At 60.0% G+C, this 25,963-nt stretch overlaps 7 protein-coding genes across 7 annotated transcripts; 3 read left to right on the plus strand and 4 right to left on the minus strand.

The window, feature by feature from the left end:
• Positions 1-304: 304 nt before the first annotated feature.
• A1Q1_02492 (uncharacterized protein) lies at positions 305-827 on the plus strand (the record flags this gene model as incomplete). Its single annotated transcript, XM_014323754.1, has 2 exons — positions 305-400; positions 498-827. 2 exons carry the CDS (start codon positions 305-307, stop codon positions 825-827), a joined length of 426 nt encoding a protein of 141 aa, XP_014179229.1.
• Positions 828-5,681: 4,854 nt separating this feature from the next.
• Positions 5,682-6,695, plus strand: A1Q1_02493 (expansin family protein; the record flags this gene model as incomplete). The annotated part of the gene is made up of 1 exon (XM_014323755.1): positions 5,682-6,695. The coding sequence occupies one exon, from the start codon at positions 5,682-5,684 to the stop codon at positions 6,693-6,695; it is 1,014 nt and encodes a 337-aa protein (XP_014179230.1).
• A 1,771-nt stretch (positions 6,696-8,466) lies between these two features.
• A1Q1_02494 (uncharacterized protein) lies at positions 8,467-10,458 on the minus strand (the record flags this gene model as incomplete). Its single annotated transcript, XM_014323756.1, has 1 exon — positions 8,467-10,458. One exon carries the CDS (start codon positions 10,456-10,458, stop codon positions 8,467-8,469), a length of 1,992 nt encoding a protein of 663 aa, XP_014179231.1.
• Positions 10,459-11,839: 1,381 nt separating this feature from the next.
• A1Q1_02495 (uncharacterized protein) lies at positions 11,840-14,050 on the plus strand (the record flags this gene model as incomplete). Its single annotated transcript, XM_014323757.1, has 3 exons — positions 11,840-11,983; positions 12,093-12,570; positions 12,609-14,050. 3 exons carry the CDS (start codon positions 11,840-11,842, stop codon positions 14,048-14,050), a joined length of 2,064 nt encoding a protein of 687 aa, XP_014179232.1.
• Positions 14,051-14,242: 192 nt separating this feature from the next.
• Positions 14,243-15,648, minus strand: A1Q1_02496 (uncharacterized protein; the record flags this gene model as incomplete). Its single annotated transcript, XM_014323758.1, has 2 exons — positions 14,243-15,165; positions 15,234-15,648. The coding sequence occupies 2 exons, from the start codon at positions 15,646-15,648 to the stop codon at positions 14,243-14,245; spliced, it is 1,338 nt and encodes a 445-aa protein (XP_014179233.1).
• A 1,461-nt stretch (positions 15,649-17,109) lies between these two features.
• A1Q1_02497 (uncharacterized protein) lies at positions 17,110-18,218 on the minus strand (the record flags this gene model as incomplete). The annotated part of the gene is made up of 3 exons (XM_014323759.1): positions 17,110-17,255; positions 17,318-18,128; positions 18,177-18,218. The coding sequence occupies 3 exons, from the start codon at positions 18,216-18,218 to the stop codon at positions 17,110-17,112; spliced, it is 999 nt and encodes a 332-aa protein (XP_014179234.1).
• Positions 18,219-23,819: 5,601 nt separating this feature from the next.
• On the minus strand, positions 23,820-24,919 carry A1Q1_02498 (DNA repair-related protein; the record flags this gene model as incomplete). The annotated part of the gene is made up of 4 exons (XM_014323760.1): positions 23,820-24,164; positions 24,241-24,316; positions 24,389-24,767; positions 24,865-24,919. The coding sequence occupies 4 exons, from the start codon at positions 24,917-24,919 to the stop codon at positions 23,820-23,822; spliced, it is 855 nt and encodes a 284-aa protein (XP_014179235.1).
• Between the last annotated feature and the right edge of the window lie 1,044 nt (positions 24,920-25,963).

The raw sequence follows: 25,963 nt of genomic DNA on the forward strand, positions 1-25,963 counted from the left end.
TCTGCACCAGCTCTCCCCTTCACTGACAACCCCTTCTCTCACTATCTTGCAATACTGAGCATGCAGACATCACCGCATGAACCTCTGGGTGAAATCCACTCCGCATCCCAGGCACATCTCTCGGTCCGACCGCCCTCGGCCAACTCGTGTCGGGCCGTGTCGGCCAGCTCCGACGACGGGCGAGTTGCAGTCACACGACCTTCGGCGCTCCATCGCAAGCATACCGCAAGCAAAGCGACTTGTACACTACTCACTCTGCATCTGACCAACAACTCACGCGCACCACCTTCGCACCTCATGGACAATGGCGGAGAAGCACGGCGCCGGGCTCAAAGAGCTCAGCGAGCTGGACCTCGGGGCCGAAATTGTGCTCGTGGATTGGGAAGAAGATGACCCCGAGGTGAGTCACTAGTCCCGGCCCACCTGGCGCGACCTTCGCCCCTGGGACCCCTGGGACATCTGTCTCCCTCAACAGTCTCCCAGATGAGCGCGTGCAGGTTGCGATCATGACACGACCAGCTAACCTAGCAGAACCCCCTGTATTGGCCGCTAGCCAAGAAATACCTCAACACGGCGATCCCGCTGTACATCTGCGGCCTGACGAGCATGAACGGCGCGTCGCCGGGCATAATGGCGCACTGGGGCACGACCTGGTTCCACACCTCGCGTCTCGGGTTCGCGACGAGCGGCACAGCGTACCTTGTCTCCTTCGCTGTTGCGTCGCTCGTGACAGCCCCGCTGTCCGAGCTCTTTGGGAGGAAGAGGATCTATCAGGTCGCGACGCTGCTGAGCGCGCTCCTCTTCCTGCCCCAGGTGTTCACGCATAGCCTTGCTGTGCTCATTGTGGTCCGGTGCTTCGTGAGTGACTGACTCGTCTTAGTCAACCTGCCTGTTTTCTGAATACTCCGCTGGAACTGGGAGGTGTGGGGCGACTAACGGAATGAGATATTCCCGGATGATTGTCAGCGGCGGTCTGGAGCGGCAGAAGCGACAGAAGCAGCTGACAAGCAGCAAGGCGCAGCCGCCTCGGCCGGCAACGCCCTGATCGGGGGCACGATCGCGGACCTGTTTCCCGCCTCCTCGCGCTCTCTGCCCATGAACCTCTTCGTCCTGGCCAACTTCATCGGCCAGTCTGCCGGCGGCGTCGTCCTCGGCTGGGTCGGGGAGGACATTGGGATACAGTGGTGCTACGGCGTGCAGGGGCTAGCGCTGGCCGTGGGCGTAGGGAGCACGTTGCTGCTGAGCGAGACGAGGGCTGATGTGTTGTTGACGAGGAGGGCGAGGAGGCTGCGGAGAGAGGGCGAGGAAGGAGTATGGGGAGGGGGAGGGAAGTACGTCTCGAGGGCCGAGTTGGGGGAAAAGCATATCCTGGAGATGATCGCCGTGAGCTGCTGTAGACCGCTGCGTGAGTCCCCCGGTCCCTCGGGTCCAGCTAACAACGTTAGAGTATCTCTTCACGGAACCCATCGTGGGCGCTCTGTGTATCTGGATCGGCTTCAACTGGGGCACAATCTACCTCGGCACGGCGTCCACGCCTCTGGTCTTTGCGCAGTACACATCCAACATCGGGATGCAGGGCACGGCGCAGCTGACCATGCTCGCGGGGGGGATACTCGGCTTCGCCTCGTCCTGGGGCCAGGAACGCTTGTATCGGAGAGCCTGTGCTCGGAGTCGGACGGGCCAGGCGAAACCCGAGGCAAGACTGTACTTTGCTGTTCTGGGGGCGTTCGTCTTCCCAGCTGCAATGTACGCTTATGCGTGGACTGGACGGCCGCATATTCATTGGATCGCGCCGGCCATCTTCTGCTCAATCGCCATGGCGGGCGTGAGCGCCATGTATGCGGGGGTGTAGTGAGTGAATAGAGTGAGAGCAAGCTGACGCACGTAGCAACTACCTCGCCGACGCGTATGAGACTTACTCGTCCTCGGCGCAGGCCAGCCACGGCTTCGTCCGCTCCGTCTTCGCGGGCGCGTTTCCCCTCTTCGCGCGGCCAATGTACGAGCAGCTGGGATATCCTGTCGCCTCGAGTGTTGTGGCCAGTATTGCGCTCGGACTCGCTGCCGCGCCGGCCTTGCTGCTCGTTTATGGACCCGCGCTGAGGAGGAGGAGTAGAGTCACGAGTGCGCTGACGAGAGATAACTTCTAGCCCTGGCAGTGAGCGCAGGACGGTGCAGAAGGCGTGGGTCGGCCTGGACCGGAGTTCTGGCCTTTCGTTCGCGAGGAGCAAGTGGTGGGCACTGGGTAGAACGCATTGTAGACTAGCATGGTACCCGGCATTGTCATCCTCTGCTGCCATTGTCATCTTCTGCCGTTGTTGACTCGCTCGCTATGTTGTTGTCATCCTCTGCTGTTGTTGTGCTCCTACTCCCATCACTGAGCTCATACAGGGATAACACTACGCCCATTCGCAAGCGATCGCCACATTCAGGCATACACAGTCAGCGGCGCCGATGAGGGATCGGGGGAGGCAGGCAGATCCGCGAATTGACTCATCCCTGTGTGTTCGCTAGTTCGTTTGCTGCAAACGAAAGGACAGCGCGCAAAGACAATGACATCACCCCTCTACCCATGTCCAGCTGCGCGGGCTGTATTGCTGGCGTTCATGTTGGTGGTGTCATTCTAGGAAGGGTTGATGGGGAGGTAAGGGCCCTACGACCGAGAGCGGCGTCAGAAGCCATGAGATGCACGCGCGCCCACAAGCTTCTGGATATGCCCAGCGAGCTCAGCAAGCTCAGCGAGCTCAATGATCGACGTCCCGCATCTGGCAGTCTGGTGTTTCGCGCTTATGCTGAGAGCCTGGGACGCTGAGAACCCTCCTCCTCTATGAGACTGAGTGAGGCTGCCGTGGCGCTCGGAATGGAATCCGCGACAACCCCCGGGTCGCGTCTGCCGCAATCTGCCGGCATGCGCGTGGTAGCGGCAAGACAGGTGCAGTGGGATTCGGGGTGCGCTCGCTGGCTCTCAACTTGCCTGGCGTGGTCTGGATCTGGAGGGGGGTCGTTTCAGAGCACTGGGTGCCGCCCGTCTCCGCCCGCTTGCCGCTTGATCGTCCCCACTCTCTTGCTACCAGAGACGAGGTCCGTTTCAGACGCAAGCTTGGTATCGCCCAGCAGGGTTCCGTGACGCTTGGTGCGCTTGGTATTCTTGGAAGCTTTACTCCGCCTTGCTTAGCTGGCTTAGCGGGGCATGCGTCCCTTGTCAGTAGAGTTAGCTTATTCATACATGCATGAGGTGAGCTTGGATCTCGCTGGAATTCGACCGACGCGCCGACGCTCTGATCGCCCTTTTCTTTCATTACTCTCCTCTCTCCCCCATATGCTCTGCCCGCTCTGCCCGCTCTGCCCGCTCTGCCCGCGTCGCGCAGAGTTGTCTGTGCAGCGCAGCATCACCTCACATATGATCATAAATAGCATGCATGGAAGGAGCACAAAGCTGCATGCACACGCTGCACAAGCACCTCGCACAGCTGACGGTGGGCAAACGCCGCCGAACATCCTTTTCGGCCAGACCTCTTGTTTGGTTTGTTGTTTACTTGCTCGATCCGGCAGCAAAACACTTATGCACGCGACATATCGTCCAGGGTTGTGCAGGATCCAGTGGATGAGGAACAGTGCTTAAAAATTCCAGACCCTGCATAGCGTAAGGGTCACCTCCGTCAATCGCTGACGGAGACGCGCGATGCTGGGCTTTCAAGTTGGGTTTGTCCTTGATTGTCCAAGAAGGCCAAGCGTCTTGGACACTTGTCTTGTGCTTGTCTTGGGAATCTTGGGTGCGCACGGGTGCACTTTGCAGAGGAGAGGTCTTGCCCGCTGACCCGATAGTGCTCAATGCGCAGCGCAGCGCGTCGCGCCGGCCGCCTCCTCCTCACGATGTGCATGCTTGGCAGCCGCCGCCATGCAATTCTGCAATAACAACACGATGGCGCTGTTGCTATTTATTCCAGGTTTGCAGGCGGGTTGCATGCAGCAGGTCGAATTGACTCCTCCTGCAAGGGAAGGCGAGGCACTTCCGGTCCTCTGCCTGGCATGCCTGGGATGCATGGCCGCTGCAGTGCTGCAGTGGAGTGTCCCGAAGGCACCCCCAGGGCCAAGAGGAAGACGAGAGGGTCCATGTCCCGCAGGGTCTATGCTGACCTGCACCCAATGAGCCAACGGTTGCCCGGGCTCCCACCGCGAGCCATCTCTCTCCCTGGGACAGACCGAGGGATTGAGGGGGGGCCATCCGGGCGACAGACGGGTGACCGGATGACCCGGGCCATTCAGCCCTGCATCCACCGCACGAGAGCAGAAGACGCGAAACCTCCCCCGTCCCGGCCGGCTCAGCGGTTCAGCGGATCAGCGGGTCGACAGCGCGCCTCGTTTTTTCGAGGACGCGCCAAAAGCGCCGCCCAGCGCCTCGTTGTATCCTTACAACGCCGTGGAACCCGGCACTTGGGCCGCTGGAGGCGTTTGCATTTTCGCTGTGGCAAGCACCCTCGTTCTGGCTTCTGGCGTTGTGCGTTGCTGCTGATTCTTACCGCCGCGTTGAGCAAGGACGACCGTGCGTCCCTCGACGACAACGCAACGCACAAAGCAGATTTGCGTGGACTACAAAGGCGTACTATAGACTTGAAGCATCGTAACGATGATGACGATGCACACGAGCTGGTGATGCACACGCATGAAGTCATTGTTGCGCATCACCTGTCGATTCCACTCAGGAATAAGATTAAGCAGCAGGACAGACTAGTCCAGGGTATGAAAGCTAGTCCTGCCGGAAGCGGTAGACGCGCGCGTCGAGGGGGAAGGGTTCCGGGCCAAAGGAGCACCCAGCTGGCCAATTCGAGCGCCATGAAAGAGGGGCCTGCCGGATGGTCGCTCCAGGGATGCCCGGTCGACGGACCCTTCGCATGGCTATCCTGCTGCCGGCCGCGTCTGCAAAGGGGGGAGGGAGAACAAGCGAACAAGGACAACTGCAAGAGCCTCTTGCAGGAGTTGAGACAGGAGCCTTCGCTGCCCTGAGTGTTGATATGTTGAGCATGGCCACCCTCTTTTCGTCCGTTCTCTATTCATCTCACTAAGGATCTCCCTCCAACTGGCCACTCAGCGCGCGCTCAGCGACCTCGCAGGCCTTGGTCAACGCCTGGATCACCGCCCGCTCCTTCCCTCAGACACTCCAGCCTCTTGTCCTCCCCTTGTCCCCCCCCCTTTTCCTCAACAGTCTGACCACACAGCTCTCTACGCTCCAACACTCTTTCTAGATCTCTCTCCTTCACCCCCTTCTTTCCAGTCCCCTCGTACCCTCGTCTCCCTCGACGCCCCCCAGCGCTCGCATCGTCTACCCCCCTACGCAAGCGTCCCAACTTTACTCTCATCCTCTCTCTCTCTCTTTGTTGCTCACTGTCTTTACCTTACCACACCTCTTCGAGCTCTCGACTTCGAACAACCCCTTCGACTCGACCGCTAGTGTCTAATAGTCTCAACCCCTCCCCTCGACCAGTTCCCAACGACTCTGGAGTCCGCGCCGACTGTTCGATCAACGACCATCCGAGTCATTTATTCACCCTCTTCAAACCCACAACTCCTTCGAGAACAACAAACGCAAACAACCCCGGAGTGCTAGTCCACCTCGCTTGTTTGCAACACAACGCCTCCCCTTCTCTCCTCAATCGACCTTGACCCTCACACATTGTCCCTAAACAATGTTGACCAAGGTTCTCCTTGCGGCCCTCGCCGCTGTCGGCGCTCAGGCCGGCCCTCACCGCATGCGCTCGCCCAAGGCGCACATGGAGGAGCGCGAGCTCCACACGTTCCAGAAGCGCTTCACAGGTACCGCCACGTTCTACTCTGTCGGTGTCGACCTCGGCCACTGTGGTGAGATGCACTACGACAACGAGTTTGTTGTTGCCCTCAACACTGCCCAGTTCCGCAACCAGGGCTACCCCGGCCCCGACTGCTTCCGTCAGGTGTCGATCACCAACACCGAGACGGGTATCACGCAGTCTGCGTCCATTGTCGACTCGTGCCCGACGTGCTCGTACGGTGACCTCGACCTGTCGCCGTCGCTGTTCGAGGCCCTCGGCGCGCCCCACTCGAAGGGTGTGTTCCAGATCAGCTGGAACTTTGGCGGTGGCGGCGGCGGTGGTGAGGACCCCAAGCCGACGAGCAAGGAGGAGGAGAAGCCCAAGCCCACGAGCACCTGGACTCCCGAGCCTGAGACGAGCACGTGGACGCCTCCCCCCGAGCCGTCGACGAGCACCTGGACCCCTCCGCCCGAGACGTCGACTTCGACGTGGTCCCCTCCTCCTGCGCCTTCGTCGAGCTCGCAGTCGCCCTCCCCCTCTCCCTCGCCTTCGAGCTCTTCCGCGTCCAGCAGCAACTCGCCCTCGCCCTCTTCCAGCGCCTCGTCCTCGGCGGCTCCTAGCAGCAGCTCGTCGAGCCTGTCGTCGAGCGCCAGCTCGTCGGCCTCGGCCCTCCCCTCCGGCCTCCTTGCCAACGGCACTCTCCCCGCCGACTCGCCCATGAACCTCACCTCGTCCAGCACGAGCGCGTCGTCCACCCTGTCCAACTCGACCGTCGCGTCGGCCGCAGCTACCGCCTCGGCCCACGCCATCATCACCAACCCCAACGTCGAGGCCGAGGACGGCAACCTTGCCGGTGTCGCGGCGGTTGTGGCCCAACTGGGTCAGATCATCATCACGGCGGCGGGCAAGTAAGCCGAGCGCCGAGCGACCGAGCGACCGAGCGAAGCGAGGTCCCGAGGCAGAGTGTTCTGCTCTGTCCTCCCGGCCTTGCTAAGCGGATTTAACGACAACGATACCCTCTTCCCCACTTGTGCCATGGACATTCTTTGTTACTACTACACCCAACATTAAACTACCACCCACCCACCCACCCACCCACCATCCAAACCTCTCTGCTTTTTTGGTCTTTCCCCGTTTCTTTTACACTTCGCAACAAAGTCTTCCTTCTTCTTTATCAACTTTTACTCCGAGTCTATATTAGCTCTCTCCTTTCTTCTGGAGGGGGGAGGGCGGGTCCTGGTAGTTTCTGGTTTTTTTTTTATGAAGGTTTTTCTGCGATAATGGTGTCACCGAGCGGAGCGAGGCGTGAGCGGCGAGGGCAAAGGAGAACAGCGAGGACAGTAGAGCGAGGAGTGAGCGAGGAAGCGCGGTTTGGCAGTGGTGAGTGGGGCGAGATGTGAGCAGGGAGCGAGGGAGCGGTAGACATGGACAGTGCCATCGATCCATCGGTTCGGGTCAATGTTTGGATCAGCAGTACGACAGTTAGCGTAACAGACGGCTCGAGAGCGTGATGAGAGTGATCGACAATTGTCATCTTGGCGACTGCGCAATCGTTCTAGCTCATCATCCAGTCCCTCATCCAGTCGCAGTCGGGTCTGTGCGTCCTCATACAACGCTACTCAGCCCAAGATGAGCGGGGAGCTGGGGGCGGGGGGCGGGGGGGCTGTGTGTTGTAATCAGCAGCCCGTCGAACGTCCAAGTACAGCGCTCAGCGCTGGTCAGTTCGAAAGCTCCGAGGGCTCCGAGGGCTCCGCGGGCTCCGAGGGCTCCGAGGGCTCCGAGGGCTCGAGGGCTCCGAGGGCTCCGCGAGGGCTCCGGCAGCTAGCCTCCATGTCAGTCAGCGACAGTTTGATCGATGAACGATGTAGTTGTGGACCCGAGATCCCGAGACTGAAGACTCGCTTGAGAGAACAGTAGAAGAACAGTAGGGAGATGTGCGCGGGTAATTTAGACTGGGCGTCAGCGTGAGGTCAGCATGCAAGTCAGCAGCGACCAGCAAGGACCAGCAAGGACCAGCAAGGACCAGCAAGGACCAGCAGCGACCAGCAGCGACCAGTAGCGGCCAGCAAGGACCAGTGAAAGACGCGGTCCGTCGAGCTCCGTCGAGCTCCGTCGAGAGTCTTGTCGCTGGATCCGGGTAATGGGGTACGCTGGGAAATCTGGTCCGTTATCTGATATCATAGTTCTCCCACGCCCCACTTAACTCTATCTCTAAACCCACGTTCCTCCCTGGCCCCCCTGGACATCGCTGTGCGGTGCGTGGCATGCGTAGGGACAGCCAAGACCTGGCCCCTCTCTCACCCTCGTTCCTCATCCCCACCCACCTCACCCACTCTCACCCCGCTCAACCCTCATGCCCACGACTCAGTGCTATTGAACAAATATTCATGACACGATACCCAAATGAAGTAGATGTGAGGAGAGATACAGACGGGAGAGACGGGAATGATGCTGATGTTGATGGGTTGAATGCTTGCTTGTGGTTTGCGCTCATGGGCGGGCGCTTTTGAATGAAGAGCTTGTTGTTGCTTGGAGTTTGAAGTTGTCATTATAATTGAGGTCTGCGGGGCAGACGGGGGACCATGGGATGGTCGATGGAGATGGCGCACTTGGCTCCCGCCGGACGAGATGGAAAAGACATCCTGGCGCCAGCCTTCGGCGCTGACGCGCCTGCGCCTGCGCCTTAGGCCTTGCTGAAGAGCATCTGCGTCACGACCATGGGCAGAGACGCACTTGGCTCACTCGCCATGCACGAGTACTCCCAGCGCGCATTGTAGGCCGCGAAGATGGCGCGGTAGTGCAGATAAATGGCGCACACGATGCCCGTGTGCCAGAGCTGGTGGGACGCGCCGAGCCGGTCGAAGCGGCCCGGGAACTTGCACTCGGGGAAGTGGAACGCATAGCAGATCAGGCCCAGGACGTAGGACAGGATGCTCCACGTGAACGGCTTGACGAAGCGGAAGCCGGCCTCGAGGCCGTGCGTGCCGAAGAGCTGGACGCAGGGCGCAAACATGGCCACGTTGAGCGCGAGGAAGAACAGGATACGCCAGTGCTTGTTCTTGCGCTGGTTGAACCACTTTTGGAACGGCAGGTACGAGCCGAGCGCACCAAAGGCGACGTTGACGGTCGTGTAGAACAGCACAGTCTTGGGCGAGCAGTAGTAGGCGTTGTAGACCACCGTGTTGAACGACATGGCAATGAGCCACGAAATCCCAATGTAGTCGACGCACGCACCCCACTCGAACCAGCGCTTGTTGCTGCATCCGCTGAGGACGTGCCACGACGCAGACGAGAACAGACACGACGTGGCAGCGAGCAGGTAGCTAACCAGCATCGCTGTGTCGATCCAGTGCGCATTCGGCAGGGGCGACTTCCACACGATCAGCGGGATCACGGCCAGGATCAGCACCGTGGGAATCAGGTGGCTCTGGATGTTCACCGTCTCGTTGTGCAGCGCAAACGCAGACTTGATCAGCGGGATCGGGCCAGACTTGCCGAGCGGGATGAAGCGGTAGCCGGTGTGGATGTACTGGTTGTTGCGCCACCAGAACGGCAGGTCCTCAAACGTGATAAGCTTGGCTCCATAGTCTGAACGAACGAGCGACTCCTCGATCGACGGGCACGAGTACGGGCTTGCGAGGTGCGCACCGTGCTTCTCGCACGGCTCCAGGTCGTCAGAGTCGGCGTCTTCGGTCTCCTCTCCCGACTCGACAACCTCCTCGACCGGGGCCGCCTCGCCAGTGTCGTCCACGATGGCCGAGACATCGGTAAGAGCCGGGCGGATCCACTGGTCGAGCTGATCCAGGAAGGGAGGAAGCGAAGCAACGTCGGCGGCACCGAGCGAACGTGCGCGGCGGTGACGGTGGCGCGCGACGGCCTGCGCGGGCGCAGGGGTACGGTTAGGGAACAAGTACTCGGGCTCGTCGTCCTCCGGCGAGTACTGACCGTCGAGCGAACACGACTTGATGTGACGGATCTGTCGAGGGGTCGATTCGTCGTCCTCGCCCTCGCCTTCGCCCTGGTCCCAACCGAGGCGCTCCCATCCCTCCCAGTCGTCCGGAGGAAGCATGGCGTGGACGACGTCGATCACACGTCGCCTGGCGCCCTTGATCGCATGTTTTGGTGCAGATAGCGGATCGGCGAGACAGTTGTCGACTCGGTGGAGCTGTGTCGGAAGGGAGTGCAACCACTCCTTTGCATTGCCGGGAACGAGCGAGATGACGTCCTCGCGCAGCTTGGCGAGCTGGTCGAGCACACCTGGCTCAATGGGGTCGAACCGCTTCTCCTCCAATGGTGAGGAAGGTCCAGCACGCCGGCGACGTAGTTGTCCGTGCGCTTGAACGGCCGTCGACGTTCCCATTGGAGTATCCGAATCCGTATTGTCCGTTTCGTCCTCTGATGACACTGGCGGAGAGTGAGCACGCTCGTCGCCTTCTCCGTCAAAGTAGCCGCTGGACTCGACCTCGAGGCGCTCCCTCAAGGCGGCCTCAGCTTCACCGAGGTAACCCAGGAGAGCGGCCCTCAAGCCGGAGACCGAGGGAAGGTGGAGGGGCAGGGGCAGGTAGGATCCGCCAGAGGGAGATTCGGTGAGCGGGGTGGAGGACGGGGTGGAGAGTGAAGGGTGTGAGAGGCGGCGCCTCCACGCATCTGGAGACGCTTGGGCCGGCGAGTTCATTGTGTCGATGTCGACTGTTGGTGGTGTTGGCGAGGTAACGATGTGACGGGCAGGTGAGGGGATGAGGGGTGTGCGGGGATCGCTTTAATGAAAGTAGGTGGAAATGCGAGGAAGGCCGTGTATGCGAGGGCGGGGTGGGTGCGAGGTGGGAAAGAAGGACAAGAGACTGCAGGGTGTGGGTGTGTGGTGGTGACGCCAAGAGGGGCGCAGTGAGTGTATGAGAAAGCGAGAATGCGAGAAAGAGGAGGACAGATGAGTGTGGTAGATGCGAGGGGTAGGAGTGTGGGAGCTCGCTCCTTTGGGTGGTCAAGACGATAGGACGATTTCTAGGCCGGGGAAATAATCGGATAAGGATCTTTGGGTGGACCCAGGACAGGGCCCAGGGGCGGCGCGCGCGGCGGCAGAGCCGCAGGCCGACTAACACTGTGCAGCCACTGCCGCGGACCAAGCTCTTGACTCTGACTAGCTCTTGGCGGCCGACAGTCGATACTCGTCTCTGCTTGGTCCCGCACCTGCAATGCGACTATGCGGGGCAACATCTCTCATCTCAAGCTTTGACTTTAGTCCTCGTGCTCGTGCCCCTGCTGAACCAAACCCCTTGCTGTCATCAACTTGTCAGTGCCTCGATGTTGTTGCCTTGACACCGCGACACCGCATTCATCACATGCAACCTCCGCGTCCTCAAGTTGCCGCATGCATCTGAGACTGGCGTCGCACAGTCTGGGTTTAGCGCGTCTTGGGTCACTGCGACAATTGGGCGCCACCGTCACCCGTCACCCAACCACCCTGCACTACGGCACTACGGGTGTAGCATTCCAGCATACCAACCATGTCCTCCTTATCGTTTCCGGAGCCGTCGGTTGATGCCTTCTCAGTCTCATCCATCCCTCTCCCTCTTCCATCCATCACACAGATGCATGCATCCTTTCCTCTTCATCACCGCCCACCTCTGTGTTCATGAGCTATTCCTAGGGGGGGGTGGAGCTGGACTGCGATGCCCACGCACGTGACCAGCGCCAGTTCTGCCGGGGGTGGACGACGGATGGGTCACCAGTTCCTTAAACCTGCAAGTTTTTTTTTTGCCCCCGCTAATCGCGCTTAATCTCTCCATCCCACAGTCATATGCCGCATATCAGCCCCCGCAACATTCCCACCAAACCCGTGCCTGGCAGCGCCAGTCGTTCCTGGCTAAGCTTCAGCCCACGCGACCATACGTAAGCACACACTCTCTCCTCGGGCTGCGGACACACTCGCCCTCTCCGCCCCATCACGTCACGTGCCTCCAAAATATCTTGGAACTCGCTCATCCAGGCTGCCCAGGCTCTACAACGCTAGCGAGCGATCAGCGTCCTGTCACACTCACACTCACAACACAGCAACGATGGGAAAGGCGCAGGTTAAGAAGAAGACAGACGCATCAAGGCGTCACAACCCCATCCGTGTCCCCGACGCACACCTCGGCGGAGGGCGTGCAGAGGGCAAGAACCCCGCCAAGGAGCGTCAGATGCTCCCCATCCTCGACAAGGTGAGTCTTCCCTCTGCGTGTCTTCCTCGCGTACCTGTGGACATAGTCTTCCTCGTCACAGGGAAGACATCAAGCGCTTTTGTCGTCGCTTAGCTCCAGCTGACCCCAGCTCCGTGCGCCGGAAGCCAGCGACCGATCCTGGGCGTGCGCGGCGGTGTGCAACCTGATCCAAAACGATGCGGCGACCCGACGACTGTTCCAGGGCCGCAACGTTGTTGGCCTCCTGATCGAGCGCCTCAGTGACTCCTCGGATGACGTTGTCGTCGAGGCCTCTGGAGCGCTGCGGAACCTGGCGATCGACGGCGGCCACGAGCTCTGCGGCGAGATGTTCAACAAGGGCGTCGTGCCGCACGTCATCACGCTCGCGGGCAAGATCTCTGCGGCCCTCGACGCCTGGGACACCCTCGACGGTGAAGGACGCCAGGCGCTTGTTCTCCTCGCCGAGAACGTCATTACGCTCATCTGGTGCCTCGCCGAGGCGAACCACAAGACGCTCGCTGCCATCAACGCGGCCGGAACCGAGGGACTGCTCGCCAAGATTCTCTCTGCGCGCGCGGGACTCAACCCCGGCGTTGTGCTCGCTGCTGGTATGTTTCAGTTTGTGACTGGCGCTAACAGAACCCAGCTCAGGCGCTCTACGCGCTCACGCAGGACAATGAGCCGTTCACGCGGGCACTTCTGGCCACCCCGGGCGTTGTCGACACGCTCGTGCAGATCGTGACCGCGGACCACGCGCCCCTCGAGCGCGATCTGAAGGGCAAGGGTAAGGGAAAGGCGAAGGAGGTGGCCGCCGAGGTCGACGCCGAGTTTGACGACGGACGGATGCTCCTCACCCGCCTGCTGGCGGCTGGCACGCTGCTGAACATGATCGAGCCGGGATCGAAGCGGGACACGATCAACCTGTCTGCTCTTACCACCGACGTCGTCCTTCCGCTCGCCACGTCATTGCTGGACGTCTCGATCCCGAGCGTCGTCGAGCGTGTGGGCCAGCTTGTCGGCGAGCTTCCCGGAGAATCGGTGCCAGTGCAGAAGGACATCAAGACGGACCACCGCCCTCCGGCGGCGCTCAAGTTGGAGCGCGTCGAGCGCGCCCTCCAGGCCGTCACGCTCGCGCTCGAGATTCTCACAGGTCTCTGTGCTGGTCTCGAAGACGCGGTGGAGGAGGAAGGCGACGCCTCCGACGCCGAGATGGAGGACGCGCAGGACGACGAGACCCTTATCGCTGCTGGCCGCGACCCAGCCAATGCCGGCACGCCCGCGGCGCCAACAAAGGTCAACAGCGCAGGCCTGCCGCGTCTTCTGAGTGTGCTCCCCGAGCGCCTCGTCAAGCTCGCAACCCTCACGCCGCTCTCCCTCCCCCCTGCCGACGACGCCAGCCCGCACCCGCCAACGACCGCAGCCCTGAGCGCGCTGCACCTCCGCGCCCTCGAGGCGCTCAACAACCTCCTCCTCTCGACCGCCGCGGCCGTGCAGAACGGGGAGAAGCTCGACGTTCCCGCCCAGGAGCTCTGGAATGCCCTCTTCCCCATCCTGCGCGCCGAGGGCGCGCCTGCCGCCGACGCCTCAGCTCGCGGGCAAGAGTTCCGCAAGGCGATCCAGGAAGCCGCCCTCGGATGTCTGTGGGGCTGTGCGCGCTCTTCGCCTGCCTCCCTGTCCCCGAGTGCCGCTGAAGAAGAGCTCCTGACGCAAGTCGTGGGATCGCCCATGTCGACCGACGCGCAGGTGCGCGCGATCGAGACGCTGGCGTCGCTCGCGGCCCGCTCCGGTGTAAGCGTAGAGGAAAACGCACACATTGGCGCCTGGCTTGCATCTCTCGTCCTCCCCAATTTGCCTGCCCAGCCGGCGATCCTGATTGCGGCCCTCAACGCTTTGATTGATGTGTACTGCGACGAAACCCGCGACTTTGATGGTAACTGGAAGTACACCGAGCCCCTGGCCAAGAACGTTGCGAGGATCAGGGGCGTCCTCAGGGGTGTGGATAAGCGGAAACAGCCCCAGATGAGGATGCAGGCAGACGAGATTTATGAGAATCTCGTGGCGTTCATTAGGTGGAGGCGCTCTCTCTGATCTGCTCCGCCGAACGAGCGGAGCGAGAGAGGCGCTCTCTGGATCAAGGAGGGGGAGTGAGCAGGGGGTATATACCTGTCCATAGATACCAACGTCGAGGGGTATATAGAAATGCATTACTTTTGGATTCTCATTTGTCTTAGTTGTTCTATGAGATGTGAGAGAAGGGGGGAGGTGAGGGGTTTTTACTTCTTACTTCTTCTTACCCCCCCTCCTCCTCGGCTTGCGCTTCTGCGTCGTCTCGCCCGTCTCCCCGCTGTCATTCTCCATCCAGCTCTCATCCACCATCTCCACTTTCTCAGGGCCTCCGGCCAGTGCAGCCGTCTCAGCCCTCTCGGCAGCAGCGGCCGCCTCAACAGCCTTGGCGCCGCTCGCCGCGGCGGCAGCGGCAGCTTCGCGCTCGCGCTCGCGCTCGGCCTCCTTTCTCTTCCTCTCCTCGCGTGCGCGCATAGCGACCTCGGACCCCTTCTCGATCGTCTCGTCCCTCATTTCCTCCTCCTGTTCCTCCTCATCGCGCCACTTCAGCATGGCGCCCAATTCACCACGCGCGAGCGCAAGCAGGACGGGGCCGAGGCTGCACGCGGGGCTCAAGTAGAGGAGGGCGGGCTGCGCGCGGCCCTGCACATTCATGGCGACGACGGTGAGCACCAGTCCGGCGATATAGGACACGAGCGCGGTGTGGAAGTACGTCTTCCCGAAGTTGGACTTGGGCCCGACGGCATGATTGGGCCTGCTCCTTGCGTACAGCTCCAGGTCGAAGCGGAGGCAGAGCGCAACCATGAGCCCTGGGACGACGACGTCGCCGAGCCCGAGCATGGCGAATTCACCTTTCTTCGGCGCTTGGAGCTTGATCGGCGCGTCGATGCCCCGCGCCACGGTTACCATGACGGGGGTGCAGAAGACCCAGAAGATGTCGTAGGCCAGCAATGCGCCCAGGAGCGCGAAGGCGGTCACGAAGCTGTCGAGGCGGAGGAAGGCGAGCGCCGCCGTCGCGAGACACAGGGCTAGGAAGTTGGACAGCAGCCAGTGCCGGTCCAGTGGGATGTAGAGGAGGGGCAGGAGGAGGAAGGGCAGCGCGAGGAGCGAGGAGGTCTTGAATTTCGCGTGGAACGTTTCTGCTCGTCAGCTCAGCCCTTAGAGCACGTAGCTGTGCGCTGTCTCCTCACGCGCGAGGTCCACTCACGTCTGAATCCCCGGCTGACGCGGACGTGCCACTGCGACTGCCTCAATCCAATCGCCTCAGCCACCCCATTCAGAATGTAGCCCATGGTCGAGTACACTGCAAACATGCCCGCGAGCGTGAAGTACCCGCCCAGGACGATGTCGATGTACTCCTTCGGAATCCATTTCAGGACGAAATACAGCGCGAGAAGCACCACACTGCCAAGAACCGGGAAGAGGAGCGTGTCCCCGAGTGTCAGCGTTTCGTCCTCGTCGTCCTCGTCGTCCGACTCATCCTCCAGCAGGAGCTTGCGCTTTGCCCTCTTTTCCCGCTTCAGCTTTGCGCGCACGCGCGCCGGCGTGCGGAGGGACTGGTGCGCGCCCAGCACGAGGGGGAGGAGCGCCTGGCCCAGGAGAGAGACGTAGGAGACCTCCATGGTCTTCGCTATACTCTCAGTCAAAGAAGAACGGGGGCGATCCGGGGACGGATGAAGCGGCGCGAAACGGCGCGAAACGAGTGTCGGCGATAAAGAAAGGGAATGGATTGAACGACGAGGCCCCAAGAAAGAAAGGTGGAGCTCCCGATGTGTTTGTGTATGGATGTAAGGAGCGTGTGAGTCTGCAATGGAGAGAACGAGAGAACGGTGCATCCAACATTTCAGTCGCGGTGGAGGCCTCGCGTCAGCGTGGAGGTCGAGGGTCGCCACGGCGAACCCCGCGACACGTGGCGGGGCATGTGGTCGTGGCGAATTCGGCTCTTTTCATGTCAATCTTGACCATCCACCCACCCACAACTTGCTGCGCTATTGCAGCGAGACGCGGAGTCTATCAGACAACCTACACGTTACGTGAGCGATGCTGGAAGCACTTCTCGGAAGGAAAGCATGTAGGTGTGCGTCTAAAGCCTCTCTGCAGTTTGTGAACTTTGGTCAAGTGACAACCTCCGACGTGCGCGACTTGCGCGACAGCGTCACGCTCATGTCTTCGCGTCCGTCCATCGCGCTCGTCGCGTCACTTGACCCATGATTAAGCCTGCATCATGTGACCCACACTCATCTGCTGTACTCTCAATAGTACGCGTCACCCTCTTCAGCGGGTTCATGCTGACAGTACCGAACATTTCGAATGAACCGAATAACGCACCCTTCTACCGCTCCGTTGGGCGCTGGGCGAGGTTCGCATTCCACACTGAAGTGGTGAGTTTCGTCCGAATTTGGAACTTGAGCCGGGGGGGATCTGGGTTCAGACACATTCATATGTCTCGGAGCAACCCACATCACGTCTGAGCATGCTTGGTTATAGTGGGTCAGTGAGTCGGTCAGTGAGCTGTCAGTGGCCCAGTGGGATTAACAGTTGCAGCCAGATCAACTTTGGAGACAGGGGTGTTCTGTACATGCATGATCCATTACAACGGCGTATGTATTGACAACTAACTTTCGATCAACAGCGACGATAACGTGCTCGTTAGCGTTGGCGTGGGGTGGTCGTGACAGTGGAGCGGAGCGGCAGCGGCAGTCTGGCGGGCACTAGGCGCTAGCGTGTGTATCGAGTGGCAGGTGGATGCGGGGTGACAAGCGCTGGGAAGGGAGCAGCGCGGGGGATATCGGGAATGGTGACATGCGAGTGGTGGAGCGCGTGGTTTGGTTACGCGTGGCAGGTAGCGATGCAGGTTGTTTGCTTTTGTTGGTTTTATGCGAGTGCGAGTCTAAAGGAGGAGGGAGGCATGGGAAAGGGGCGTATGCTGGCGTCGCGGGCGGCGCTGAGATCAATTGTCACAGCGGCGCAGGAACATGGCAGTGCACGGTTTCGCTTTTCGTGTGTTTTCGTTTTCGGTTTTCAATGAGATGAGGTTGCGAGATTCGTGATCGAGCTTGCGTCAGGTGTGAGCGGGGTTGCATTCAGTGCCCAGGATGGCGCTGAATTGTCTCGGAGCGAGCGGGGTGTTGGAGGGTGCTTGGCCTCATGAGGAGCCGTATTGATTGTCTGGGTGGGGCAGGGGAGGTGGGTTCCTCGGAATGTCGCCAGCTCATGAGTGACGTTTGCACTGTGGCGATGCCAGCAGCGCTCACGGGGTGCGGGGCGTGACAATGCGCTGCCGACGCTTACGCCTCGCGCTGCCCGCACCAAGACCAGCAAGCCCGATCGACTTGTACACGACTTCATCTCCTGAGGCAGTGATCGGCGAGAGGCGGCGGGAGCGGCCACGCTCAGTGCCGTCCGAGTCCTCGCTGTCAGAGTAGCGGGCGCTGTGGGGGTTGGGAGACGTTCCAAACTCGCGCGCCTCCACGTTGAAGAGCATTTGGGCAATGCCGGCATCGACAGGCGGAGGAGGGAGCGCCGGTGCAGCGTAGCGCGCGCTGTAACGGGCGCCAAAGCCGGGAGGAGGATTCTTGAAGCCCAGGCCGTGCAGCTGGGATCCGCTCTCGCTCTCAGTCTCGGCGTGAGGAGATGGGGGCGAGTGGCGTACTGGCTCGTCGTACTCAAACTCGCGGCTGGTCTGGGGAGTGATGAGGACAGGCGTCTTCAGCGTCGGGCTGCCCATGCCACTGCTATCGACGCTTCCCCGGCGGTAAGCCGACCACGCCAGCGGCGCAACCTTGCACATGCGGTTTGCGTACAGGTTGGCCACGGAGCCCTGTCGGATCTGCTCCTCGATGCGCGCCTGTTCCGCCTGCTCGCGCGCGCGCTGTGCGGACTCGAGGGCAGAGGCGTCCAGCTCACTGATGTCGGAGTCGTCGCTGCGGACGAGTGCCGGTCGCCGAGGGGAGCGAAGCACCTCATCCTCGTTTGCGGCTGTATCGCTAGTCTCGGTCTTGTAGCCGTACCCAAGCAGCGCTGAGAGGGCCGCCAGCGGCTTGCCCGTTGCTGTGGGCTGAGTGGTCGCCTTAGTCGGCGCCGGAGGGGCAAGAAGAGGAGTCTGCTCGGGCTGAAAGTCAGCGGACTTTGGGCCAGTGGAGGCACTCACGTTCTGCGCAAAGCAGCAGGTCAGCCAGCGCAGACCGAACATGGTGTTTTGGGATGAGTGTTGAAAGTCGAAGGCTGGGTGGTCGCGATAGAGTTTGGCGAACAACCAACAGTACAACAAGAAGATCAAGTAGTAGTAGAACAAGCTAGGTCAACTCAGCGCCGATGTCGAATCTGAGCTGCAATGACGAGCGATTGGGCCATGCCAACCAAATATAAAGATAGCAAGACCGAAAGTCCAAGACCAAGTTGAGTTGGCCACCTGGAGGCTGAGTGGACGTGCCAATTGCTGCCGTGTGACGTCGTCAGAGGCGTGCAACTGCTGTGCTCAGGTGCTGTATGAATAGGAGGGAGCGAGAGCACCAATGGCCAGAGGCGTTCGAAGTTCGAAGCGGAGGCAGAGACAAGGGAGAGGGCAGGTGCGAGTGCCAGCGCTCGGACCGGTGTGTGTGTATGAATGTCTGTGTGCGTGTGTATGTGTGAGCGAGTGAGTTGCCACACAGAAGTTTTGATCGCTTTTGGAAAGATGGAAGATGGGGGAGGAGCGATGCGGGCGCGGTCTGCGGCGAAGTGCGGGTGCGAGCACGGTGGGATCGGTGAGATCGGTGGGTGGTTCGGACCAGAACAATCTCACTCCTCCCTTATGTAGCTTTGGGCCTGTGCTCAGCGTGTGCAGCCTGTGCTCTGAATGTCGTAGGAATCGTAGGTGCGTGCGGTCTCGTAATCTTGAACTGTCCTGGATGTTGGACCCTGCCCCTTAGTTATCGCAAGGGAAAGTAAGGCATGCGAGCTAGTGAAGGCATCAGGAGGCGACAGACACACCCGATATGGCGTATCGCGCCAAGGGAAGAGCGCGCGAAGGTGTCAATGAACGGATGTAGCCGGACGGGTAGGACTGTCAGTAACAAGAAACGACCGAGCGCACAGGACAAGGGCGACGCCATCAGCGCCCAGGACGCCTGGCGTCAGCCCGCGCCAGTGTACGCCATGATGGCAGCGGCATCCAGAGTTTAAACGTTTTGTGGGGAACCTTTCAGGCACTGCGCTAGCGAGAACGAGGGAACGGAAGATCGGGGGGAGTGCGTGTGATGCCTGGTGTGATGGAGAGGGATGGGTTAGGCCCAAAATGATGGGTGCTGACACCGTGTACGGCAGCACGGCAGCAGCAGCGGCAGATCCAAAGGCAGACCTGGCGGTTGGACTGGGGCGAGCAAGGCTCCTGGCGGATGGTGCGGGCGAGCTATGAGGGTGTGATGTCGACAGGTTGGTGGGGTGACAAGTGCGTGACCGTCTGTCAGGATTTAGGGGCGGTATGGGTGTGATGCCTACTTGGTGCATTCTGCGAGGGAAGCTCGCAAGGTTATCCCCCGATCGCACTTGCAGAGCACGGACGCAAGCATGCTGAGCTCAGGTAGCGTCAGCTGTACGTCAGTCCATCAGTACGATCGCTGTCGACGAGGTCCTTAGTGCCAAGACGTGCGAGCGTCGGCCAGCGTACGGAGGCGCGCTACCTCCACATGCGGTGTCTTGCAATGTCTTGCTTCAGGAGGCTTGCAGCGGACGAACAAGTGACCAGGGCTCGAGCGCGGGAACCCGCTTCGTCAGCGCGTCGACGAGCAAGCTATGAGTGGGTGAGTGCGAGGCGGTGGACGGTGGAGTGTGGGGTGCAATGTCAGTTCAGCGTCATGGACGGGGGATGGAATGCTGCCCGTTCACGGCTCAGTCCTGCGTACGTACGTTGTGCTGCCAATCCGTAATCACGCCCTCGCAATGTCCTTGCGATGTCCTGACCCTGTGACGTTATCTCTACCCGTACCCGATGTCTGGGGCCACCACTCCGCACACAGTTTGACTGCCCCGTGTCGGGCTCTGCACTCGGATCGCTTGCTCTCTTCCCAGCAGTGCCAGGGCGATTCCAGGGAGATTAAGCAATTCATTAACTGCTGCTCGCATCATTCCAGACAACGACCTGCCATTCATCGCCGAAATCAAGGTTCAACTCCGCCCGCATAGGTGCGCGACAGTGGGGTATGTGGGGTTATCATCGTACTATCGAACGACGATTTCGATAATCTCGGCCACCATGTTCCCCCGCATCGCCCAAGGCCTCAGGAAGGTCACGTTTTGTGGGGTAATGTTCGTAAGTGACAGACGTCAGAGAGGTCGTGAAACCTGCAAATCACGCGGTACTCGAACGCAGGTGACGGCGATCACATTGACGATCGCCGTGATGGGGAGCACGCACATGGGCCAGCCCCGCACGCCGGCGGACATTAAGCACGTATGAATAGGCAGCGGGAGGAGTAATGAACTGCGCCGAGGGCCGCGCCGCCGTGGTTGCAAGCATCGGCCCATCGTTTCTATTGTTTGTTTGTACGATCTCGGCCTGGCCATGCTTGCTACTGTCGGGTGCGGAGCGGAGCGGCACGGCTCGGCAGCGCGGACCGATTCTCCCACTCTTCGTTATCGAGTGCTCTCGGTCTTTGCTCCGGCGTCTGCTGCGCATTAGATGCGGAGAGCTGGGGATTGGGGATCAGTGAGTTGCTGATACTCTACTTTGCCCGAAGCAGTAAACACTTCGAGCCAATGGCCAGCGCCAACACCGTTTCCGACTGTCGAGATGGGGTGTTCCAGGCGTTCTAGACAGAAGCGTCGTAAGTCGTAGGTTTTGGTGATCGGTGAATTTCCACATTTTGACTTTCCATCTCGAGGTCCAGTCTCCGCTCCTACCGTTCGATGCATGTCGGCATCTGGTTTCGTGCGGGGTCTATCAACAGGGGCCCTGAGCTGCTGGTGTTGTATGTGCGTTTCCACCAACGCATTCCTCCCAAACTGTAGGAGCAGGAGGGATAGAGGACCTCAAACCGCTATCTCAAGCCATGGCTTGGTTAGCTCGATGGAAAGAGAATTGCTTCCCGCCCCAAAAACGAGGCGTGCGGCATGTGTCAGGTTCGGCGGGTGGCAGCCACGGTGGTGGGTTGCCTGACGTACTAGACAAGCTTAATGCGGTTAGAACACAGCCATGTCGTAACGTTTCGGACGGGTCAGGATGGTCTGCTTCTTGTTTCTGGCTGGGGATGGCTGCAGATTCAGTGCGGCTGCGACATCGGAGACTTGCACAGCGGGTTGACAGCAGTTTCGTCAGTCTTCATCAACCTTCATCAACTCCGCATCATATCTGATCAGCTACAATCAACTGATGGCGTCCGGATCCTGGCCCAACGCGCTGCACCAGCCAGATCTGTACCCCATGTCGACTGTCTGCTACGCCTAGTAACATTATAGTGCCCGTTGAACTATCGCGAGCTGCAGCGGACGCCTGACTCAAACGGCTGTTTGTGGCTAGACTCGTGGCGCTCCAACGGAGAACAAGGTTCCAGCAATCCGCAACAACGTGTGTAACGAGATCCCTCAGTTGGACGATACCGGCGGCCGGGAAGATCGACGAGCTAGGCAGACCGAAGATCAGACCGGTGTACATTGCGGAGAGTGTTGCCAGTGACCGCTTCCGATCTCGTAAAACGGAGTTGCGAACGTTTGCACTCGTCTCGGTCAGCTCTGTGGAGCACGGAGGGCCGTACAACCTTCCTATCATGCTGAAGATGAGACAGCATTGCCCTCACGATCACCAGAGCCCGTGGCTAAGCTCCACACTGAGGAAGACACACTCGCGGCGGCCGGCGTAGCCCGTGCGGTCCTTGTTATCTAGTGTCGGACGTTCAACATCCTCTAGCTCCTCTCAGCAGCGAGCACGACAGAAATTTCTAGCACTGCAGTGAGATCCGGCCGGCGCCATCTCCATCTGGCACGTCCTGGCGCCGAGCTAGCCTGTTCTCCGTTGGCATGGCGTCATTGCAGACTCGTCTGCGACCGAAACGGGGGCTCCAGACACTGGCGCTATTTGAGGAATGTTCAGCAGAGCCGCGATAGCGCAGTGGACACTAGCTGTACCTTTAGAAAGCGTCAGTTTCTATTTGAGTTTCTAGAATCCGTGAGATCCCGTGCCGCACTATGCCGCTAAGTTGGTCGCTGGTCCATCGGACAGAGCACGGACCCCGTTCTCTGCGGCAGCTGACATCTGCGATGTCTATCCCATGGACCCCAGAATCACCAGGTACGCACGCGATACCGTAGCTGCTTGGATAGGTGCGCTCGGAAACGCAAATCCGCCGGCTCTGAGCACCGCGATACGCGGTTGTGAGATATGCCAGAGAGAAAGCGTGCAAGCTGAAGCATGACCAATTGTTGTGAGTACGTTTCAGCAAACTCGCCATTCGTGCTGCTGAATGAGCTTGCCGAATCTTTTCCTCAATCTTCACTCGACAGACATGCTCAGGAAGGCGCAGAGAGGCGCGATCACCCCGATCACTCCCCGCAGACGCCGGGAATGATCGGTTGGACGATCCGAGCGCCGATGAGCTCGGGCGTGAGTTCCAGGAGTCCCGGGGTCTCTCTCCGCGCCGTGATACGAGGGTCGCCATCTGCTGGAACGATATATCCAGTGGCGCTGGAATGTTCCCCGCCACGGATGTGCACAGACGCACTCCTTGACCTGTAGCAACAGTGCGCACTGCTGGAATGTGATGCTTGAAATGCGAGGCGGGCACGAGAGGCATGAGCGGGCAGATAGCTCGAACGTGATTGTTCCTTGAACGCCTCGTTCTGCTTCTGCGCCCCCCACTCTGCGCACTCTCCGCCGCCTCAAGGACTACGGCTGCCAACCGGTAACTCAACGCTAAGCCGGGGCATGACGCTCGGACGATGTCTCGGACCGTACCGCCGTACACCGAAACCCGAAGCGGGGCGGACTTCTGCTGTATATCGGGGTGTGGCTTTGAGAAGAACCAGCACATTGTCAGGTTGACTCCGCATGACAACGTATGTATGGATGAATCTTGATGGAACTGGCGTACATGTCAGCTTAACACTGCGCCGTTGCGGGAGCAGACGTCAGACTGCTGTGAGTTGCTCAATCGCTCTGAAAGTTCAGTTTGTTCGTGTGGAATAACTCTGGTTTAGTGAGTCATCTGATCTAGCGTGATTGTCAGTGATAGCGCAGGCAGCATGTGTCGTGAGCGCCGCTGAGATCCGAGGCCTGTCTTACCAACGCCAGCAAGCCTGTTTCAAACCTTCTGCGCGTTGCTCGAGCATTGTCAGTGCAGCGTGTGATCCCAACCAGACAGACTGATGGCTTCCTTCGCGCCCGCGCCAACTGTCGGAGCGCGGTCCGAAACCGCCGCGTCGCACAAAGAAGAGTGCAGCACGTGATGCATACAGCCACCCCCGCACCCACAGCAGGGGCCTTCTGCGCTGGCTCGCAATCGCCGTACACGTTATCCAGCACCATGCCATATCGTACAGTTTACACATACACTTGCGCCATCTTGAGATAGCGCAGCCGCGACGCCGAATTATAGCGCGCTCTCTGTCCACCTTCTCCCCCGCGCCATCCGACGGCCGTATCGGGACGTCTCGAGGTGGTCAGACTTTCACACAAGTCTGCTGCTTCCTAGCGCCGCCGACGGGTGCGTGGCGGCTCGCTTTCATCCGGGATCGATCCGGGAACAATAGTTTCGCGCTGGGACTGCGATTGTGACTGAGAGCGTTGAGATTGAGTCTGGGACTGGCGCTGCGTATCGTCAGCTTACGGTCGAAGCGCAACATTGGACGTAGTGGCAGGTGTTGACACGGGGCCAGAAACAACAGATCGAGTACTCACCTCAACTTCCTCCTCACTGTCAAGCTCCTGCTCTTCCTCCTCGTCCTCAATCTCGTCCTCATCGTCCCTCTCCCGGCGCTTCCTGCGGTTGTTGAGGGTGCCCCACTGGTCTTCCCTCCTCGGGACAGAGAGCTCGCCGAGGGGCCGCGGCTCATTCTCACTGAATCGTGTCTGACAGGCGGCACACTTGTCACGTCCGGCCTGCTTGATCTGCTCGTAGCAGTACGTGTGGTAGTGTGCCTCGCACTCAGGATTCGCGCAGATCACACCCTGGCGTCAGCTTAGTCACATTAACAGACAAGCTCACGGTCATGGCTAGCTTCTGACAACGGCGACAGGTGCGAACCTCGTCCTCGTACTGTTCGCGAAGATAGCTGTCGAGCTCGATCATGGCGCGGGGCGCGAGGGTGTATCGTCCGCGTCTGATGTCAGCTTGGATGGAAGCGACGGTCAGCTGATCCACCGCTACGAGCTATCAGCCCCATTAAACTCACTTTGACTTTGCCAGCCAGCCGCGACTCGTCAGTGCACCAAGCAGCGTCTCAGCATCACGCTTGCTCATGTTCCCCTTCAGGTCAGTCGTGAGGCGGAGCGCCTGCGCGTTCGAGACCGAGTTGGCGGGGTGAGAAAGCATGATCGCCTCAAGCAGGGCGCGGAAGTACGAGATCTCGAGCGAGGAGAGGTCTGTCGCCATGCGCCCGATGTCACCCGTCTCGTCGTTTGCCAGCACGACCCAGCCGACGCCATCGTCAGACTTCGCGCGCTTGATGCGCATGCCGAACGGCTCCAGAAGCGTCGACGCCTCCTCAAGGAAGGTCGAGAGACCCTCCATGCCGCGCGCGTACTGCACTTCAAAGTCGGGGGAAATGGAGCCTGGAGTCAGCTACAACACCTCCACAGAGCCGAGAGCTTGAGAAAGATGGCTAACGGGGCATGAAACGAGGGAGATGGTGTGGGGAAGGCAACTTACGACGGATAGCTCCCAGGCTGCGCTTGAGCATGACAAGCGCCGTGTCGTCCGTCATGGCGCGGCGCGAGAGCAGACTCTGCAGAAACACGCGGTGCAAGTCTGTCGGCTGCACCATGGTGTCGTCACGTCTTCCTCTCGTCGATAGATGCAGTGGGTGAGATGACGAAAACAAACTTGAGAGACGCGCGGAACGCGTCTAGGTCGAGCGGTCATGAAACGCAAATGCAAGCGCCCTGGCATTTGAACACTTTGTAGTGTTTATTAGTCCAGTCACCCTATACCTTTTAAGGCACGGGCTAATCACGCAGATGACCGGTGGAGGTCCCGCACGTGACCTAAGATTTCTGGGACCTCGAGCCGCAATGAACGCATTGCTTGCAGGATTGTTTGCACGCGTGCAGCTGCCATCGCACTCCGCGGCTCCGACAACCGACTCTTTAGAAACGACTGCGACGCAGATCGCCATGGGGTCGACAAAACGAGGAGAGTCCAGCAAGGCTGCGGCCTCGACTAGCAAGACGAAGAAAACGAAGGACGTCATGCCGGCAAAGTCGAGCAGCTCTTCGAGCTCGAGCTCCAGTTCTAGTTCGAGCTCGTCTTCGGGATCCTCGAGCTCCTCAGACTCAGACTCTGATTCGGATGACTCGGGAGACGAGTTGGACGGATCAAGAGCGAGCTCTTCATCATCGTCCTCATCATCGTCCTCATCATCGTCCAACTCGTCCTCATCGTCCAGCTCAACAGGATCGGGATCTGGATCGTCATCCGACTCCTCAGACTCCGACTCGGACTCATCTGACAGCTCAGACCCGGAGTCGTCTGACAGCTCCGACTCCGATTCATCAGACAGCTCTGACTCCGACTCGTCCGACTCGTCCGACTCCTCAGATTCCGACTCTGACTCTGACTCCGACGAGGGTTCAGCAATCAAGCCCTCCCTCCCCGCCCCCACCGCAGCTCGTATGTATGGATGAATCTTGATGGAACTGGCGTACATGTCAGCTTAACACTGCGCCGTTGCGGGAGCAGACGTCAGACTGCTGTGAGTTGCTCAATCGCTCTGAAAGTTCAGTTTGGGTTCAGCAATCAAGCCCTCCCT

Source organism: Trichosporon asahii, assembly GCF_000293215.1.
Source record: "Trichosporon asahii var. asahii CBS 2479 unplaced genomic scaffold scaffold00051, whole genome shotgun sequence".
Lineage (NCBI taxonomy): Eukaryota > Fungi > Basidiomycota > Tremellomycetes > Trichosporonales > Trichosporonaceae > Trichosporon > Trichosporon asahii.